The sequence below is a fragment of the Crinia signifera genome, chromosome 9 (genome assembly GCF_055691185.1).
Source record: "Crinia signifera chromosome 9, ASM5569118v1, whole genome shotgun sequence".
In the NCBI taxonomy this organism is placed as follows: domain Eukaryota; kingdom Metazoa; phylum Chordata; class Amphibia; order Anura; family Myobatrachidae; genus Crinia; species Crinia signifera.
The window spans coordinates 50,015,049-50,036,023 of record NC_139225.1 but is presented as its reverse complement, the minus strand read 5'-3'; the positions used below and the strand labels follow the sequence as shown (position 1 = coordinate 50,036,023).

General features: G+C 43.4%; 1 protein-coding gene across 10 annotated transcripts in view; it reads left to right on the top strand.

Moving 5' to 3' along the window:
- FRMPD3 (FERM and PDZ domain containing 3) overlaps positions 1–20,975 on the top strand; it is a 527,068-nt gene that overhangs the window by 190,010 nt on the left and 316,083 nt on the right. For 6 of the 10 annotated variants that reach the window (XM_083159052.1, XM_083159061.1, XM_083159051.1 and 3 more), the window contains one exon: positions 16,764–16,809. The exons of the other annotated variants lie outside the window; for them this stretch is intronic. In XM_083159052.1, the coding sequence (XP_083015178.1) occupies positions 16,764–16,809 (46 nt within the window). The remainder of the gene's footprint in view (positions 1–16,763; positions 16,810–20,975) is intronic. 10 annotated transcript variants of the gene reach the window in all.

Here is a 20,975-nt window from a genome sequence, read left to right as displayed (position 1 = left end):
GCTCCTGTCTTACGTCAACCTGACTGTTCCCATCCTTTCATCCTCGAAGTGGATGCTTCTTCCCTAGGTGTTGGAGCAGTTTTATCCCAGAAAGCTGATGATGGCAGTATGCATCCCTGTGGGTTCTTTTCTAAGAAATTCCTTCCTGCCGAAAGAATTTATCCCATTGGGGAACAAGAGCTTCTTGCTATAAAACTGGCATTTGAAGAGTGGAGATACCTGCTTTAAGGAGCTAAATTCCCAGTGTCGGTTCTCACGGACCACAAGAATCTACTCTATCTTCAGAACGCCCAATGTTTGAATCCAAGATTAGCCCGATGGGCTTTATTCTTCACCAGATTCAACTTCTCCTTTTCTTTTCGTCCTGGTTCTCAAAACCACAAAGCAGATGCTCTTTCTCGGTTCTATTCCGCGTCCCAAGAAGAACATGTTTCAGGTCATGTCCTCAATCCTTCCGTGTGCGCACATACCGAACTTTTGTCCATTCCTCGTGGTAAAACTTTTGTGAGTCCAAGACATAGACCTGCATTACTCAGATGGGCACATGCCTCCCGTTTCTCAGGTCATCCTGGTGTCAAAAAAACTTTGGAATTTCTTCAAAGATTGTATTGGTGGCCATCCATGAAGACGGACGTCACTTAATTTGTTGCTTCTTGTATTCCTTGTTCTCAGCACAAAACTCCTCGACAGTCTCCAGCGGGCCTTCTTCAGCCTCTCTCAATTCCGGAATGTCCCTGGTCTCACCTTTCGATGGACTTTATTACTGATTTACCTGCTTCCCAAGGTTACAACACCATATGGGTGGTAGTGGACCGCTTCTCTAAGATGGCCCATTTCGTCCCTCTCAAGGGGTTGCCCTCAGCTCCTAGACTGGCTCAACTCTTTGTCTCAGAGATATTTCGTCTTCATGGTCTGCCTAAAGAAATTATTTCTGACAGAGGAGTTCAATTCGTTGCCAAATTCCGGAGATCCCTGTGTAATGCTCTTCGGGTCAAGTTGAATTTTTCCACGGCCTACCATCCACAAACCAATGGCCAAACTGAAAGGGTCAATCAAGACCTAGAAACTTTTCTTTGATTGTATTTGTCTTCTTCATAAGATAATTGGAGTGAATTATTGCCTTGGGCCAAGTTTGCTCACAACAATTCCTATAATTCGTCTTCAAACAAAACTCCTTTCTTCGTGGTCTACGGACAAAATCCTCGTGTTCCAGAGTTCCAGAAGCTGTCAGTTTGTGAACTACCAGCTGTCAATTCTTCTCTTTGTTTCTTCTCAAGTATCTGGGAGAATGTACATTCCTCATTACAGAAAGCTTCCCAGAGATATAAAAAATTCGCAGATCGTCATCGACGAGCTGTTCCTGTTTTAAAGGTTGGGGATAAAGTTTGGTTGGCCACAAAGAACATCAGATTACGAGTGCCTTCCATGAAATTCGCTCATCGCTACATTGGCCCGTATTCCATTGTCTCCGTATTATCTCCTGTGGCCTACAAACTGCAGTTGCCTCGATCCTTAAGGATTCCTAATTCCTTCCACTTCTCCTTGTTGAAGCCTTTTAATATTTAATCGATTTCAAAAGAGAGTTCCCAAGATGCCTCCTATCCAGTCTCAAGGGGAGGTGGACTTTGAAATCAAGAAAATCCTAGACTCTAGAAATCGTTTGGGAAAGCTGCAATATTTGGGGATTGGAAAGGATACGGTCCAGAAGAACGGACTTGGATTGATGATTCCAGTATTAATGCCCCAATGCTTCTAAAGAAATTTCATCGTGAATTCCCAGGTAAGCCAGGGAAGTGTCCAGAGTCCACTTCAAAATGGGGGGGTGCTGTCACGATCTCTGGACACAAGCGGCGCTTACCAGTTTGGGTCCAGCGTTGGGGTCTTAGGTCCCTTCATGTTGGTACCGGCTGGAGGAGTCCTGCAGGTATGTCCCAGTGCTCGTGCCTGTCATCACCTGCCTAGCATTGTGGGTCTCCATTCCCAGGCGCCATGTTTGCTTGGCCCTGTGTCTTACAGTGCACTGCCATCTTCCCATGGCCGCCCAATGGCTTTCTTTCCCTCATCTGTGCTCGTCCAATCAGGAGCTAGCCCGGGGGATTTAATCCCTCACCTGAGACTCAGCAGATGCCAGTGCTTCGCTATCTCTCCCAGAAGGTTACCTGCGACCTGTGCTTCCCAGTGTGCTGCTGAGACCAGCTCCTGCTTCCAAGATCTCCCAGTGTGTACCGGCACCAGCATTTCCACACCTGTGTGCTTCTGAGCTCCCTGCTTCCAAGGCTTCCCTGTGAGCACCTGCACCAGAGTCTCCCTACCTGTGTGCTTCTAAGACTGTGCTCAATCTCCCAGTGTGTACCGGCACCAGCGTTTCCACATCTGTGTGCTTCTGAGCTCCCTGCTTCCAAGGCTTCCCTGTGAGCACCTGCACCAGAGTCTCCGTACCTGTGTGCTTCCAAGACTGTGCTCAATCTCCCAGTGTGTACCGGCACCAGCGTGTGCTTCTGAGCTCCCTGCTTCCAAGGCTTCCCTGTGAGCACCTGCACCAGATTCTCCGTACCTGTGTGCTTCCAAGACTGTGCTCAATCTCCCAGTGTGTACCGGCACCAGCATCTCTGCACCTGTGTGCTTCTGAGCCCTTGCTTCCTAGTCCCCTCTGTGAGCACCTGCACCAGAGTCCCCGCACCTGTGTGTTTACAAGGCTGTGCTCAATCATCTCCCTGTGAGTACCTGTACCAGTATCCCCGAGCCTGGGTGCTTCCAAGACTATGCTCTATACGTCTCCCATTTGAGTACCTGCACCAGAGGCCGCATCCGTGTGTCTCCAGCTCTGCTGCTCTGCTGATCTCCCAGTGTGTACCTGCACCGGTGCTGCCGCATCCGTGTGTCTCCAGCTCTGCTGCTCCGCTGATCTCCCAGCGTGTACCTGCACCGGCACTGCCGCATCCGTGTGTCTCCAGCTCTGCTGCTCCGCTGTTCTCCCAGTGTGTACCTGCACCGGTGCTGCCGCAGCCGTGAGTCCTCAGCTTGTCCTGACACTTGATCTTCCATCTCCGTGTATCCTGTGTTCCATTGCTCCAACTATCTCCCAGTGTGTACACTTGTTCCATGAACTCTTGCTCCAAGGATCTCCCAGTGTGTACACTTGTTCCATGAACTCTTGCTTCAAGTATCTCCCAGTGTGTACACTTGTTCCATGAACTCTTGCTCCAAGGATCTCCCAGTGTTTACACTTGTTCCATGAACTCTTGCTCAAGTATCTCCCAGTGTGTACTCCTGTTCCTTGTTTCATTATTCAAGTATCTTCCAGTGTGTGTCTTTGTTCCATGAACTTGTTCCACGTTTCAAGTATTAATACCTGTGACATCCTAATAAATGGTATTATTAATCCTAGCTTATGCATAAGACTTACATTAAGCCTGCTACATTCCAGCCCTCAGTGTGCCCCCTAGCTTCTGGTCTGCAAACGGACTCACAAAATCCACGAGTCCTGACAATGGGTTTCTTGAAGGAATGTTATGTCTGTGGTGAAACATTTAATAAGTGTCAGTACTCTCTTACGTTTTATCAGACTATTTAACCCACCTACGTTGCATGATAATAATTTAAAAGGCTTTATGTAATTATTCACTACTGCGTTGTTTGGTGCAGAATGGTTTACCATTACATCCAATTAAAGTTATGTAATAAGTAGCAGATATGGCTCACATTCCATACTTTAGAAAACATAAAAGGGTTGCGGTCTGTCCCCCCAGGCTCCGGAACTCCACTCCATTTCAATTTCAATTAAATATATTTAAAGGATACACAGTATATATGGAACAGAAAGATTTCAATAATTACAGCGATAAGCAGTATGCTCCAGTTGCAATGCCTTGAATACATTTTTTCAAACATTTTTTCAAACGTTAAGAGAGAAGTGGACACCATCTTATTCAGACGGTGTGCACTGAGTTAACTTTTAACTAAATCAACAAATTCAATTCCTAAAATGAACTAGTTATGAGGTAGGTCCTATAGGGTTATGGTGTATACATTAGAAGCCCTATCCAGGGTTTTATCTCCCAATAATAGGACGTCAATTTGTGAAAACACATATGTATGATCTATACAATATGTTTTATTAATTAAAGACCGTCCGGTACACTATATTATTACTGACTATGCCCTATTACACATATAAAATGAGTTTTAATACACTTCCGGTATATTGAAGTAGGATCCTCCTCTTAGGGTGGGCTAAACATTGATTATGGTATTAAAAGGAGACTAGGATGAGTTTTACTGTATATACTCACCTTGAAAAAGACATTTGTAATGTTGAAACACGTTGGTGCTGGTGTTTGTTTTTAAGGAGGTCCACATACAATATATGGTTCCGGATCTGCTTGGGGTGAGCGTGTCCAGTTTCATTTTCACCTTTTTGCAGTTTTCCTTTATATACTGTTTTTTTCCATCTACGTGGTACTTCTTTGTGTAGTTAATTTTTTTTAAATGAATAGTCTTTATAAGGTTTTATAGAAAATGCCAGAGAATTTTTGTGTGACATCATTACACAAAGTATAACAGAGAACATTTCAGTCACATAGTCAGAGTAAATTGAACAGAGGGGAAACAAAATAAATAAAATGGGGAGGAATGGAGACAGGATCACTGGGTGAAATAACAACAATGTCGTTATTGTAAACCATACAAGTTTCTATTTAACAAACTAACATAGAGACATGAATACAGAAGCACCATCAGTAGGGATGGCACTTGTGTTATTAATCAACAATATACCATTTCTATCTAGCAAAAGGGAGATGGGGGGGAGTGTAGACAGCCAATCGAAGGAGCTAAAGACTGGGGGATCTTTATATACTGTAGAGACCATTTCGCCCATTTCATTCTGATGGAAGGTGAAGGAGAATTATATGGGCTGACAGTTGTTTCATAGATAAAGTGTTTGTGAATTTTAGCTACTATGCTTTGAATGGAGGGAATATTTGGTGTTTTCCATTGTTGGGCTATAGCAGCCTTAGAGGCAATAAGTATATGACCAAGGATATAGTTATCTGTATCACATACAGTACATGTGGGTAAGAGTAATGAAAAAAAGCCAGCAAAGGGTTCAGGGGAACTTGGTAACTTCGATATTAGGGCAAAAACCATTGTCCAGAGTGGCTGGATGAGAGAGTATGACCAAATGATATGTAAGATGCTTCCCAACTGTCCGCAACCCCTCCAACAATATGGTGAGGCTTCAGGCCAGATCTTATGTAGAAATTCGGGGGTAAGATAAGCTCTATGGATGAGTTTGAGAAACATCTCTGTATGGGAGATACATCTCGAGATTTTAAAGCTGGAGGAGTAAATATTCGACCAGATTTATGGGCTGAAAACCTTTCCAAGATCCCTCTCCCACTTAGCTTGGGAAGGAAATATTGGGTTCATGGACTCTGCTATAAGCAGTCCATACCATCTTGAGATGTTTACCCGACTAGATTTTGAATGTATAAGAGCAGAGATTTGTGTCAAATAGTTCCTAGGAATTTGAGGTTTATCCTGGAACGAGGAGAGCCAACTTCTAATTTGAAGATTTTGGGAAATCTTGTTTTGGGATTTGGAACCGTTCTTGAAGTTGGGAGAATGAAATTAGTGTATCCTGTGCCTCAATATCTTGGAGAGATGTAAGGCCTAGTGTTTTCCAAGTACTCAAGTCAAGGTTAGGGATTATAAATGCAATGGTTTGGAGGGATAAGTATGGGGAAGGGCAAGAGTGATTTGGCATAGTTTGTGCCAAATGGATAACGTAGTGGTGATACACTTGTTAACAGAAGGGGGATGGCTGAGGGGGGGAGCCACAGTAGATCCAAGAGTTGACATGGAGATATGGCATTCTGTTCAATGCTAACCCAAGGTTTGGGAAGAGCTGCATTCGTCCAGTCTCTAATTTGGCTTAGAATGCAGGCTGCGTGGTATCCTTCCAAATCTGGGTAGCCTATACCTCCTTTGTCTATTGGGGCCATAAGAATAGTTCTAGCGATTCTGGATCTCTTCTTTCCCTAAACAGTTTGAAAGAATACGGTAAAATTTATTGCAACTTGATTTGAAGGGGCGTGGAATGGTTCTAAAGAGGTACATGAGTTTGGGAAGGAGGATCATCTTGGCAGCGGATACACGCCCCATCCAAGTAACTTCCCTTAGGATCCACTCTGTTATCAGGATTTCGAAAGCTAGAAGAAGAGGGCCAAAATTTCAGGAAACCAAGTCAGAGTCTCCAGCCAGGTGTACTCCTAGGTATTTAAGGGATTTATTTTGCCAAGCATATTTAAAGTGGGCCTTCATGGATTGGATAGAGTCCTTAGAGACATGGGCCTCTGTCTTATTAGTTTTTAGCTTATAATAGGAGACTTGTGAGTACTGGTCAAGGATGGCATGCAACCGGGGGAGGGATGTTTCTGGATTAGTGAGGCAAACCAAAATGTAATCTGCGAATAGACACACTTTGTGTTGGCTCTTTCCTATCTGAGAACCTGAAACTAAAGGGTCATTTCTAATATATTCGTCAGTGGTTCTACAGCAAGGACAAGTATTAAAGGGGGGGGGATCTTAGAATGCACACCCTATATACATGAGATGCCATCATGCTGGGACTTGTAGTTCTGCAAAGAAAAATACATGGTGCAGATGCACACTCCATATTATTAATCAATAATAGAGGTTCTTGGTATATTATTTGGCCAAGAAATATTTGCCCAGCAACCAGCTTCACGGTGACCTCATTTCTGGTGGGTCCCTAATACTACATTTGAATCTGGGGCGCGGAACCCCGAAAAGATTGGCATTGGCCAGTCACCCCAGGGCAGCACACAAGTGAAAAACTAAGCTAAAGGTGTATTAATAAGAAAGTAGCAGAAGCTAGAGGTTAAAAAGTGAAGTGCTAGAAAGTATAATATATTAGTGGAAAATAAATAGTGCTAAATAAATGGTAGGGTGTGCCACCTGGAAAGCAACTCAGCCACATCAACCCAAAGGGAGACGCGCCCCAAATCCATCACCAAGACTGGCAATTAATATCAATTTTAGGTCTTACCTACATTGTGCCTCCAGTTTGCAGTCTGTGGCTACCAGGGACCAAGCTGGTAAAATAATATTCAAATCAGGTGGGTGGGGTGCTACTCTAAGTTGAAGGAGTCCCAACCTTCAGGTGTACAGGTGTACACAATATTAGCTTATGGGGGGGGGTGCTTAGAATGCACACCCTATATACATGAGGTGGCATCATGCTGGGACTTGTAGTTCTGCAAAGAAAAATACACCCACCTGATTTGAATATTACTTTACCAGCTTGGTCCCTGGTAGCCACAGACTGCAAACTGGAGGCACAATGTAGGTAAGACCTAAAATTGACATTAATTGCCAGTCTTGGTTATGGATTTGGGGCACGGCTCCCCTTGGGTTGGTGTGGCTGAGTTGCTTTCCAGGTGGCACACCCTAAAATTTATTTAGCACTATTTATTTTCCACTAATATATTATACTTTCTAGCATTTTACTTTTTAACCTCTAGCTTCTGCTTTCTTATTAATACACCTTTAGCTTAGTTTTTCACTTGTGTGCTGCCCTGGGGTGACTGGCCTATTCCAACCTTTTTGGGGTTCCGCGCCCCAGATTCAAACTTACTATTAGGGACCCACCAGAAATGAGGTCACCATGGGATGGCGCAGGGGTGATGTAGGAGGCTGGTGGCTAGACACTGTGTATGCCGCTCAAGATGGCGGCCGCGAGAGCCAGATAGCTCCCGGCCATGGGGATCTGGTCCTCTCCGGCTGGCTGGGTGCCAAGGTTCACTTGCCTTCAGCTCCTGGGAGAGGCCGATTGGTGGGTCGTGGCTCCTCCTCCAAAGACGTCGCTCTGTACCGGGCTGCGCCCCGGCACCCGAGGTCCCAGGCCTCCGTAGTGAGGTAGGCCGCAGCACGGGGATGCGCTGCCTGCACTCGCCGTGTCTCCAGTCGGCAGATAGCAGCTGCAGGAGAGTGCTAGGAGAGGGATGGGTTGGAGGAAGGAGCTTGGGGGACCGGTAGGGGCTTGAAAAGGGGTGAAAAAAGGCAAAGGAGACGGAGTTCAGGGAAGGTGCGTCCGCTCTCCTCAACAGTCAGGCCACGCCCTGTATTTTTTAAGTTTAAAAATATTGACACTATTGAATAAAAATAAATTATTTGCTTGGAGCTGGAAGGAATTATTTCAAAGAAACCTTGATAGAAGGATACATGATAATTTGGTGTAAGCAATTGTGTGAGCACCTATTTATAATCTGTGTTTTTTGGTGTGTGCAAGCGATGTAAAGATACCTTTATAAGTTTTTTAATATATGATTGAATGTAAGCTTTGTGTAAGCTACCTTTGAGGTTTAGACACTGTGATGACCCCATAAGAAGAAAAGTCTACATTACCCATAGAGAGAGGATGTACATCCTTTATGCCACTGTGGTGACCCCTTTAAAATAAGAATTTGCACTACCCATAGGGAGTAATGCATTCTTTATTGAACTTTATTTGGATGTACTGTACTACACTATCTTCTTCTTCTCTGTCTTGTCATTATGGAATTTCAGTTTTATTAGTAATCCAGTTCAGAGATATTCCTACTAAGTAGGATGAGAGTTCTTGTAATGTGTATAGCAAGTCCCATAAAAGTGGCATAGGTTAGTAGTTGGTTGTTTGTTAATGCTTAAGAGAGTCAATGCAGCGTTCTAGCAATGGACGAAAATTAGTGTAAACAGTATGATATAGTTACCACTCCTTTGTAGTAGCAGTTGCAATTGATGGCCTCAGCCAATTGCAGTTAGATGTTCCCACCCAATGGGTGGCCACCCAATTGTGACAACTGGATAGGGCTCCCGGCTTGGTCTGGTTAGCACTCCAGTTTTGCCTTGTCTGGATCCGCCCACAAGATGGTCTCCACCAAATGTACAGGAGACTGGTACCAGTCTCAACAAATAACCAACTACTAACCTACTGTATGCCACTTTTATGGGACTTGCTATGTGTACCAACTAATCTATTAAACAACCATTACAAGAACTCTAATCCTACTTGGTAGGAAGTTCTCTGAACTGGCTTACTAACAAAACTTCAATGCCATAATGTCTGCTTAAGAATGAGCTTTGTTTTTATTGTTATGTTTTATTTGTATTTAATTTCACGGCGCCACTGCCTGTGGATCTCATCGCATGCAAATCGCATGTGAATCGCATACAATTTGCATATGCTTTGCATGCAATGTGATTTAGCACACCCCCACTATCCACGGCAGCCCGATGCGGGGCAACCGCAGTGTGCCCCACGAAGGGAGGCGGTACACGTCCTCCTGACCTGTTCATACCCCCACTATCCTAATGGAGTTGATTTTATAAAGTGTGGCGAGCACAGCAAGCCACCGAGCCCAAAGCATGGCTAGTGCAGCGAGCTTCACGGAGGATGCGGAAAACGAGCCTGAAGTGTGACGAGCGGATGCAGAATGCGGGACTTGCTTGCGAATCGTATGCAAATCACATGCGATTTGCATGCGATGCGATCCGCAGGCAGTGGCTCTGTGAAACTACACAAGTACCTTATTTTCTATTTGAACACAGTGTCTTTTGATGATTATATGTTTACCTTTCATGTGGTCTAAGTACCCACATCCCACTGCAGCTTGAATAGAAGATTATATTCTGAAATTAACTATTGGGTTCTACATGCTGTGGTTCTTTTAGCGCATAGCCACCACCTCTTCTTGTATGTAGAAGGACTGGTTTCTGAGGTGGGTGTTCAGTAAAACAGAAGAAGTACTGTTACTTTGCACCTTGGAAAAACCATGCTGCTCTATAGACTTTAATGGCAGCAACAATGGACTGGACATATGCAGCAGTATCACTTGACCAGACTTTAACAGCAGTACCACTAAACTTTAATGACAGTACCACTGGACTTTAAGGCAGACTGGACTTATGCAGTACTGGACTGCACTGGACTGGACTTATGCAGTAGTATCACCAGACTGGACTTTAATGGAAGTACCACTGGACTGGACTTATATATCAATACCACTGGACTGGACTTTAACAGCAGTGCCACTGGACTGGATTTATGCAGCAGTATCATTAGACTTGACTTATGCAGCAGTATCACTAGGCTGGACTTATATAGCACTATCACTGGACTCGAAATGCAGCAGCATCACTGGACTTTACTTTATCAGCAGTACCAATGGACATTAATGGTGGTAGTACCACTGGGCTTTAACTGCAGTTCCAATGGACTTTAATGGCAGTAACAATGGACTGCACTTATTCAGAAGTATCACTGAACTGAACTTTAAAGGCAGTATTACTGGACTTTATGGCAGTATCAATGGATTTTAACAGCATTACCACTGGTCTTTACGTCAGTACCAATGGACAGGACTTATGCAGCAGTATCACTGGACTGGACTTTAACGGCAGTACCACTGGACTTTAATGCAGTACCACTGGACTGGACTTATGCACCATATCACTGGACTGTTCTTTAACAGCATTACCACTGGACTTTAACGGCAGTGCCACTTGATTGGACTTGTGCAGCAGTATCATTGGAATTGACTTATGCAGCAGTATCACTGGACTGGATATACACTGCACTATCACTGGACTGGATTTATATAGCACTATAACTGGACTGGAAATGCAGCAGCATCACTAGACTTTACTTTATTAGCAGTACCAATGGACAGTACTTTAACAACAGTACCTCTATACTTTAAAATCAGTACCACTAGACTTGAACGGCAGTGCCTCTGGAGTGGACTTAGGAAGCAGTATCATTGGACTGGACTTTAATGGCAGTATCCTTTAACTGCAGTACCACTGGATAGGACTTATGCAGCAGTGTCACCAGACTGGACTTATACAGCAGTACCAATTGTTTATTTGTATTTCCTTTCCTTCTTTGGGAGAGAACAAATGAAACAAACAAACGCCATGCTCAATAAACTTTTTTTTTCCTAAAACTTTTTTTCTGTCAGCCCCATTTACATAGCAATACGCTTTGTAAATGAGTCTCTAAGGTTAGAATAAAATTATTTTAATTTTCTGTGTTTTGATATACAGCAAGAGATTCTGGTCCTGAAATGAAAAGAAGAAAATTGTTTATCATCTAAATAATAATCTCAGATTTAATACTCCAAAATTATATTCATTTTTCCCCATTTAAATGGTTTTGTCCATTTAAGGAGATTGCTTTTGCAAACAAACCTGAATCAGCCCCCAAATGTACTATAATTTATACTTGCCTACTTTGAATTTCAACTCTCTGGAAAAAGTCTGGCTAGGCAACACGTTTGGTGCAGTGACAGGGCTGACATCACTTGGCCCCGCCCCCATGCCATACAACTATGTGACTCATGGGCCATGGAGAGGGGGTGGGGCTTAAACTACCATGTAATTTAAGCCCTGCCCACTCTCCGCAGACCTGTGATTTGTGGTAATTGAACCAGCAAGGAAGGGAGGTAGTCTGGGTAGTATGAATGTGCCAGCACTGGCTGAAATATCACAAGACGGTAGATTTTAAATGATTATATTTAATAAAACATATATAACACAATAAAAATAAATATAGATACAAATAATTATCACAGGTAGATGGATAAATATAACATTCCACTCCAAATCTGAGCTGTATTTTCTATAAATTGTTCAATATTGCATCACAATTTCCAACTATGTAAATTCTGATGGTTATGCATATTACCATTCCATGGGGATAAGTTGGCTGAAAGAATCTGTAAATAATGGTGGAGGATTTTTATATCATCCCACATTCGCTAAAGGTGACTCCAATAGTTCCCTTGATGTTACTCTATATTTTCAAGAGCTCGGGTCTCCTAGAGATGACAACTCCTATTTATTCAGCTGGTGAATTAGGAACAAGGCAATAAGTCCTATATGCAAAGTCCAGATCTTATTGGAGGGTTGAAATCCCAGGAAATACAGCCAATGGATGTTTGTCACAAACCTTTACATTTGTTTTCTGACTTCCAATGTTTCCAGGCTTGTCTGTGTCCATAAAAGAAGGAAATACTCGCACAAGGCGAGTTTAGGCAGCGCTTAGGTCAATGAATGGAAACAAAATTTGTTTATAAAGGTAAAAAATTTTTACTAGTTAAAAATGCATATATACACAATATATATTAATACAATAATGAACAAAAAAACATAATGTAACTAATTAAAATATATCACATCCATATCATTTATCCTTAAACACAATTATTTTTTATTCCAGGACACTTTTTACTTACAGGTGATGGGAACGGCCATGGGGACCAGGTTCGCGCCGAGCTATGCCAACCTCTACATGGGGGAGGTTGAGGACCAACTCATTTGGGGGTCCCCCTTTGGCGCGAACCTGGTCCTCTATGGCCGTTATATAGATGACTTATTCTTTATTTGGGATGGGGACTGCACATCTATCAATTCTTTTGTTGCACATTTAAATTCCAATTCTTTTAATTTAAAATTCACGCACGAACACCACCCAGATTCCATTAATTTTCTTGATCTGACTTTAAGAAGTACTAATGGCTCGATTCACACCAGCAACTATCAAAAACCCGTAAATACCAATTCATACTTACATTTTAGAAGTGGTCATTATCCCCCTTGGGTAAAAAATATACCTAAGGGTCAAATGTTGCGCCTTCGACGCAACTGTTCACAATTAGACTCCTTTGACAGCCAGGCCAAGGGCCTCATCACTTCATTCCTGAACTGTGGATATCCCCCCGAACTTGTCCAGGACGCATACATCTCCAGTAGAGAGAGAGACAGGGATGCTCTTCTGAAGGACAAAGGTCCAAAAGAGGAGCACTCTGACAATTTCACCAAGGATGGAGAAAACCGCATCTCTTTTATCTCTACATTCAATAGAGATTATAAAGAGATTAAAAAAATTATAGATAAAAATCATTCTATATTACAACAAGATCCCTTACTTAGAGAAGTACTTCCCTCACGTCCCTCCTTCATATTTAAGAAAAATAAGTCCTTAAAAAATCTATTAGCACCTAGTGGTCTAAAATGCCCAAAAGCACAAACTACAATTCCTTCCTCAGATTGGCTCCCAACAAAACCCTTGGGTTGCTATAAGTGTGGCGGCACCCACTGCATAACATGCAACTTCATTTCTAATAAATTGACTATGATTTCTTTAAAGACCGAAAAGATAAAAATTAAAGGTTTCATTAATTGTAATACCTCTTATGTTATTTACCTGCTCACTTGCTCATGTAATTTAAAATATGTGGGGAGAACCACACAAAGTTTAAGGTCTAGGTTCCTTGAACATCGCCGGAACATTCTAAAAGGGTCTCTTCTTCATAGTGTCTCTAGACACTTTTCTGAAAGTCACAAAAATGATCCCAAGGATCTGACATTGACAGGACTGGAACATGTCCCGCCCACCAAGAGGGGCGATGACAGGTTCCGGATTCTGTGCAAACAGGAGATTTTCTGGACATTTAAAATGGATTCGCTCTTTCCCAGAGGTTTGAATGAGGCAATGGAGCTCAACATTGTCCTCTAAACAGCACCAGTTCCCATATATTATAAATTCGGTCTCAATCTCCCACCCTCTTTTCCTTTCTTTTCCCTCCCCCCCCCCCCGCCCCCTTTCTCTCCCCCCCCCGCCCCCCCCCCTTTTTTTCCACCCCCTTCCCCCCCTCCCCCCCTCCCTTTTAAAATTAAATAAAAATTTAAAAATCAAAAAATCAAAATAAATTATCAATTAAAAATAGTAGTAAATTTATTTACATTGCCCTTTATCTATCCATTCATTTATTTTTATATTTTCATTATTATATATTATTATATATATATTTTTTGATCATTATAATTACATTATTATGAACGTGGAAAAGCACTTTCTTCTTTTCATTATTTATGTATTTTTGCACAAATGAATCACTTATATCGTTAAATTCCCTTTACATCATATACATCATTAGTGTCATTTTCCTCAGTAATTGACTAGAATATCAAATTATAACCTCGTTGCTCTCAAGATAGGCTGGACTCTTATACAGTCTCCTCATACTGGTTTGGGGTTATTATTCTGGTTTCACAAAAAGTTTCCATTTATATTTTCGTATGATCCTATATCTCTATTATTACCACTGTGCTGGAGCGCAAGTGCGTTCCAATCACAGGAAGCGATAGCTGGGATGATGGACGCTTCCGCCCACGTGCCCTTGTGCATCACAGGATGCTGTGTACGTTTCATGTGCACGCAGAATGACGCTATGACGCGTCCATCATATGACCCAAACCACTATTACTGGCCATTGCCGTCTTACACTTCCGGGGCAAGGGCGGAAGTAATCACACACCATTGCATCTGGAACGCAATATGCGTTCCAAACATCGTGCATAACCTTATTACAGGCTTATATTCATTCATGTCTCTCTCCACTTTCTCAATAGCGCTTATCTAAACTAACCAGCATTGGATGTCTAAACAACATTATTTAAAAGCGTCATTTACCTGGTGTTATACTCCTCTATGTACTGTTTGTATATTCCGATCACATGACCCAATCTAGTCATGTGATCGCATCTTAGTATAGAGAAAAAAACGATTTTTCAAGTAAATTGCTTCATTATTTCTTATCGTGTACTTAATACTCATGTTACCTTATTAGATATATGTCTGCCTACCTATATTTTATATTGATATTTTATTTATTGGATGTTTTTGTATTGTTAATTGCATCGCACAGGTGCACTGACTCACCCATTAAGGAAGGTATAAATACCTGAACCAGGTACACAGTCCCCCACACCTTTGATAAAGCTGCAGGACGCAGTGAAACGCGTTAGGTGAACCTGTACCCCCTTCCCAGCCTCAGGACCTATTGTGAGACCCATTTCATTGTGGACTTTCATCCCTTTGCTGCTCATTGGAGACCACACTACTAGGCGGACACCGTGTTCCCAGACACCACTGGTTATCTACATCTACACCGGTGAGACCATCTCTGGGTCACGGAAGCCTACTCCCCAACTCCTGGACATTGCATTGGTCATATCGCCACAACAAACATCCCTCTGGTGTTGGAGACATATTCCATCTGTCTCACACCTCATCATAGAAGACTGATTCCATCCAGCGATCTCTGACCCCTCCAGCGGCACGACAAAATAGCCGCGTTTATCGTGAGGACCCAACCAGCCCTGCATCTTCATTTGTTCCACAAGGATCCAATTGGTAAAGTGCACTTACCTGTTTCTTCCACAAATCAAGTGATCACACTGTTGCTCACAAATACATGTCCTTTGAGGCGGGATATTCCCATATTAACTTTATTTCCGTTAATTCCAGTTTACTTTTTATTCCCCACCTTCTCGATTTTAATTAGTTACATTATGTTTTTTTGTTCATTATTGTATTAATATATATTGTGTATATATGCATTTTTAACTAGTAAAATTTTTTTACCTTTATAAACAAATTTTGTTTCCATTCATTGACCTAAGCGCTGCCTAAACTCGCCTTGTGCGAGTATTTCCTTCTTTTTTGTACCAGTGAGGAGTGACTACCCTCACACTCAGGCAGCAGCTTATATTGTAGAAACAGCTCATTGTCTAAGCGCCTGAATATTCCCAGCGAATATTTCTTTCTTCTTTGTCTGTGTCCATGCTGCTGCTGCTGCTGCTGCTGCTGCTGCAGCTGCTCTGCATTCCACCTGGATTAAGGTCCTGTGAGGCTCCCTGGCTTCAGATCTGCATACCTCCCAACTTTTCATGTGAAGAAATAGGGACACTCGCGCGGCGAAGCCGTGCGAGCGCCCGAAAAGGGGGCGTGGCGTATGCAAATGAGGGCGCGGCTTATGCTAATTAGCCGCGACCTCATTTTCATACGAGAATAGACGCTGTGCGCATGCGCACAGCGTCTATTCTACTACATTGGGGGGTCTCCCAACTGCCACCCCCCCGCAGCGGGACAATGCCTGCCGCGGGTGGGACGTCGGGACAGGACCCGAAAATCGGGACTGTCCTGACGGAATCGTGACAGTTGGGAGGTATGGATCTGGTCACATGATCCAGGTGTATTCAAGTAATCCCACTTCCTGGTTGTGACCTAATTGCTGTGGCGATCAGTAGACAATTCCCTGCTACCTAGGGGGATATAAGGACTCACTTGAGAACAGCTCAGGGCCTTGAACAACTAGTTTGATCCCTGTGTTTATCCAGAAGTCAGCATCCCAAGGCTCCAGGTTACTGTCCAGAGTCCCTGTGGTTTTCTGTGCACTCTGCTGCTGCTACCTACTGTTACCAAAGTTCCCTGCCAGGTTACCTTCCTAGCTGTTACCATCTCCAGCTCCCAAGGGAAGAGGATAGAGCACTCCAGCATCTCCCAGCAGAGTTTGCTATTGGTTTTAAAGGGCCATCACCATCTTCGTCTCCCTAGTCGACACAGGCATCAACTCTAAACCACACTCGTCATTCCCAGAGACTGACTCCAAGGCTCCTGAGTACCTCCTACAGTGAACCTCATCCTGTTGCATGATTTCTGTCTATTCGTAGTTCATTTAATATGTAGTGTTGCAGCAGGGCCCTCCTACCTCAATATCTGTCTGTTTATTACCCAGTTTGTTCTATCATTGTCTACAATTGTAAAGTGCAAGGGAATTTGCTGCACTATGTCAGAAACTGTAAATAAATAAATGAGCCAGCAATAAACAAACATTTTTAATGTGTTTCTTTAGGAATGCAAAAGAGTCCATCACTTTGACAGTACTGCATCCTCACCAGGTAAGTGAATGTCATGTTTTGGTCTTGTTTTTCCTATTTAGCAAAAGAACAAAAGTGATTAAAAACCTAAACTTACTAATACTGCTTTCACATTGCAGAAATGGGTAATGACACGGTATTCTTAAATGGGACTTTAAAACGGGTCTGAGCCTTGAGACCTTTGACATTGCAGGTGAAAACCGTTTTAAAAATCATTTAATACCATTCAAACATTCAACCCGTTTAACCCCCAAGGGACACGTTTCAAGCCATTGAAATAGAGCTGTTCAAACTGCCAAAAAAACGGCTTTGAACCGTGTAGGACTCTGCTTTTTAACCGTGTTGAAATACCAGTTAACTTTAACCGGTAAATCAACTCTGGCACTTTCCCATTGCAGCCTTAAAAGTTTTAAAATGGAAAAATAACGGCAATATACCGTTTTAAAAGTGCAGTGTGAAAGGGGTATTACTCACACACACACACACACACACACACACACACACACACACATATATATATTAAGGCTGAATTGATCAAGAGGAATTCTCCCATAGGGAACTTCTGATATATGGCATGTTGTTTAAGGGACTACACCTCAAAAGTGGCTGGACGTACTGAGCTGAAATTTGCCATGGACGCATAGAATCATCAACCAGTGCTGCTTGCCAAATTTCAGGGCAAAATAATAAAAAATGAGCAATTAGGAGCAATCCAAATTTCCAACTGTCAGTTTTTTCTGCCACTTCAGAAACGGCTTTTTGACACAGTTTTCATTTAGAGTCTATGAGGGGATTTTTGGGAAGGCATAACTCAGGGTAGGAGGAAGAATTAGGACTTGTTTTTTTTTTATTAGATAGATATTGTCCCAGTGTAGTGCCTTTTGGGGTTAAGGATTTTCAGATAATGGCAGTTTTTTAAAAAAATTTAGTGAAACATGCCCCATTATAAAGATAGGGCTTTTCAACTTGTTGCGCATGCGCAGTGGCCTCCAGCAGGGGGTGTACACAGATCAACTTCACTTGGGTGTACCAAGATGGCCAAACATGAAGCAATATGAATATATATTATAAATACATGCACAAACAACACACACCCCAATCTAATGCAGATGGCTGATGCCATGACACTTAAAAATGGGGCACAGGGACCGAGCAGGCAGGTAGTGATTTGCAGGGCTGGGCACAGGAGGCCCCAAGAGAGGAATGCTCTGTCCGGAGTGCAGCATGATCCCTCAGGCTGCCCTGTGTCCTCCTTCTTATTACCTGTCAGTCACCATCGCGACACTGCTGCAGGGGAGTTGGCTGACAGCTGCCCGGCATGAGTACAAGTTGCTGACGGCTGGTGAGTGCGCTCAGATGGCCTCTCTGTCCCAGCTGAGGGTAACAGCCGGCAGATGATCATGACATCGAGGAGCAGGATCAGCAGATATATCAGCATGGAGGAGGACTTCATGGAGCAGGGTAGCTGGGGGGCAGCAAGTGAATGCTCACAATTTACCCCTACTGCACACCATAGGTGTGCGCAAGGGGTTGCAGGCATAGGCACCTCCTTTTGACTGGCAGCAGCAGTGCGATGCTGCTGCAGGTCATGCAGCCGGGCGGGCTGGCTGCTGCTGTGATGATGCTGCTGTCTCTACAGCGGGCAGAGGCAAACAAGGCTTGATGATTCCCCTCTTGATCTGTCATCAGTGTCCCCTCCCCCAGCCATCTAGTAGTGGCCTGGGCTCCTTCAGCGTGATAGTTTTCAAAAGGGGGCATGGTCTAATTGCAGACCCCCCCCCCCCCGTGGCCACGCCCATTTTTTTTAAAACTATCATGCTACTTTGCTTGTGCCTGGGGTTGCTTTGCCTGTGGACTAGTGTAACTGCAGCCCTGCCCACTGATCTGTGGCATGCTGCTTCTGGTTGAAGGTAATTTGTGCAGGGACTGGGGAGAAACCAGTGTGTGAGAGGTGAGGGGAACAGGGGGCCTGATTCAGGATCACTCACTAAGCAGCATTCTTTTGCTACATAGCGAGGGGAATGCCACCCTCCGAACGCTCGCCCCGTGTGTAATGTGAATATGGGTCAGTATGAACTGTGCAATGTGATTGGGTCATTATGCACTGTATAATGTGAATATGGGTCACTATGTGCAAATACAGTATGGGTCACTATGCATTGTGTAATGTGAATATGGGTCACTACATCCTGTGTTATGTGTATATGAGCTGTGTCATGTAACGATAGGTCACTATGCGCTGTGTAATGTGACTATGGGTTACTATGTGCAAATATGGGTCACTACGTGCTGCGTAATGTGAATATGGGTCACTGAGCTATGTAATGTAACGATGGGTCACTATGCGCTGTTGAATGGGAATATGGGTCACTACTTGCTGTGTAATGTGTATATGGGTCACTACGTGCTGTGTAATGTGAATATGGTGCACTACATGATGTTTAATGTGAATATAGGTCACTATGTGCTGCGAAATGTGAATATGGGTCACTATATACTGCGTAATGTAAATATATGGGTCTCTACGTCCTGTGTACTGTGAATTTGGGTCACTATGTCCTGTGTAATGTGAATATAGGTCACTATGCGCTGTGCAATGTGAATATGAGTCACTACATCCTGTTTAATGTGACTATGGGTCACTATGCACTGTGTAATGTGACTGTGGGTCACTACGCACTGTGTAATGTAAATATGGGTCACTACACGCTGTATGATGTGACTGTGGATCACTATGCATTGTGTGATGTGACTATGGGTCACTACACGCTGTATGATGTGACTATGGGTCACTATGCTCTTTGTAATGTGACTATGGGTCACTATGCGCTGTGTGATGTGACTGTGGGTCACTACGTGCTGTGTGATGTGACTGTGGGTCAATACGTGCTGTGTAATGTGAATATGGTCACTATGCATGGTGTAATGTGAATATGGATCACTACATGTGAATATGGGTCACTACATGTGGTGTAATGTGAATGAGGGTCACTACGCGCTGTGTTATGTGACTAGGGGTCACTATGCACTGTGCAATGTGACTGGGTCACTGCGTGCTGTGTAATGTGACTATGGGTCATTACGTGCTGTGCAATATGAATATGGGTCACTGTGTGCTGTGTAATTTGAATATGGGTCACTATACACTGTGTAATGTGAATATGGGTCACTACATCCTGTGTAATGTGAATATAGGTCACTACATGCTGTGTAAAGGTAATTATGGGTCACTATGTTTAATATGAATATGGGTCATTGAATGTTGTGTAATGTGAATTTGGGTCACTACGCAACCATTTTCCCAGTGGTCTTTTCCGCTGCTCTGCCAGACTAACGATGAGTAGAATGAAATGGGTGCAGGGTGTACAGCGTGAGGGGCCCCCAGGGCCCAGGGGATCATGTGTGCTGAACACCTTGCACCCATTAGGGATACGCCAGTGGATGGGGATGTTGCTGGCTGCTGCGGTGATCTGTGCTGCTGAGTTGCGGATGCTTTGCTGTGAGAGGGGTGCTGGATCAGAGTTAGAACTAGCAGCAGTACTTTGGGGCACCAGCCAAACTTTTGCCTAAGTCATCAAATTGACTAGGGCCGGCTCTACTCAGACTGTCACTGAGAGGACTGGACACGCAGCGATCTGTGTGTCCGGTGCATGCGCAGAAGCTACTAAAGGCCACTGGGGTTGCACCTGGCACCATTTATTTTTACAAGGCTGGCCGACATGTGGAATGGAAAACAGGAAGAGGTTTAACTGCGCTTAAGTAATGAGTGGTCAGATGTACAATAAATAAATAAATGTAATACTATAGAGCATTAAAAACAATTAATATTGAGAAACCAGAAGTGCAATATGGTTGGAATTAATAATCACCCTTATTCCTGATTGGGATTATCTCCCAAGTGGTGGTTTGAGAGGGTCCTGGTTGTAGAGAAGTCACAATGGGCCTTATTCTGATCTGAGCTCAGTACAAATTTGTTCTTAAAATGGGCAAAACCATGTGCACTGCAGGTGGAGCAGATGTAACCTGTGCAAAGAGAATTAAATTTGGGTGGGGTGTGTTGAAACTGAAATCTAAATTGCAGTGTAAAAATAATGCAGCCAGTATTTACCCTGCACAGAAACAAAATAACTCACACAAACCTAACTCTCTCTATACATGTTACATCTGCCCCACCTGTAGTGCACATG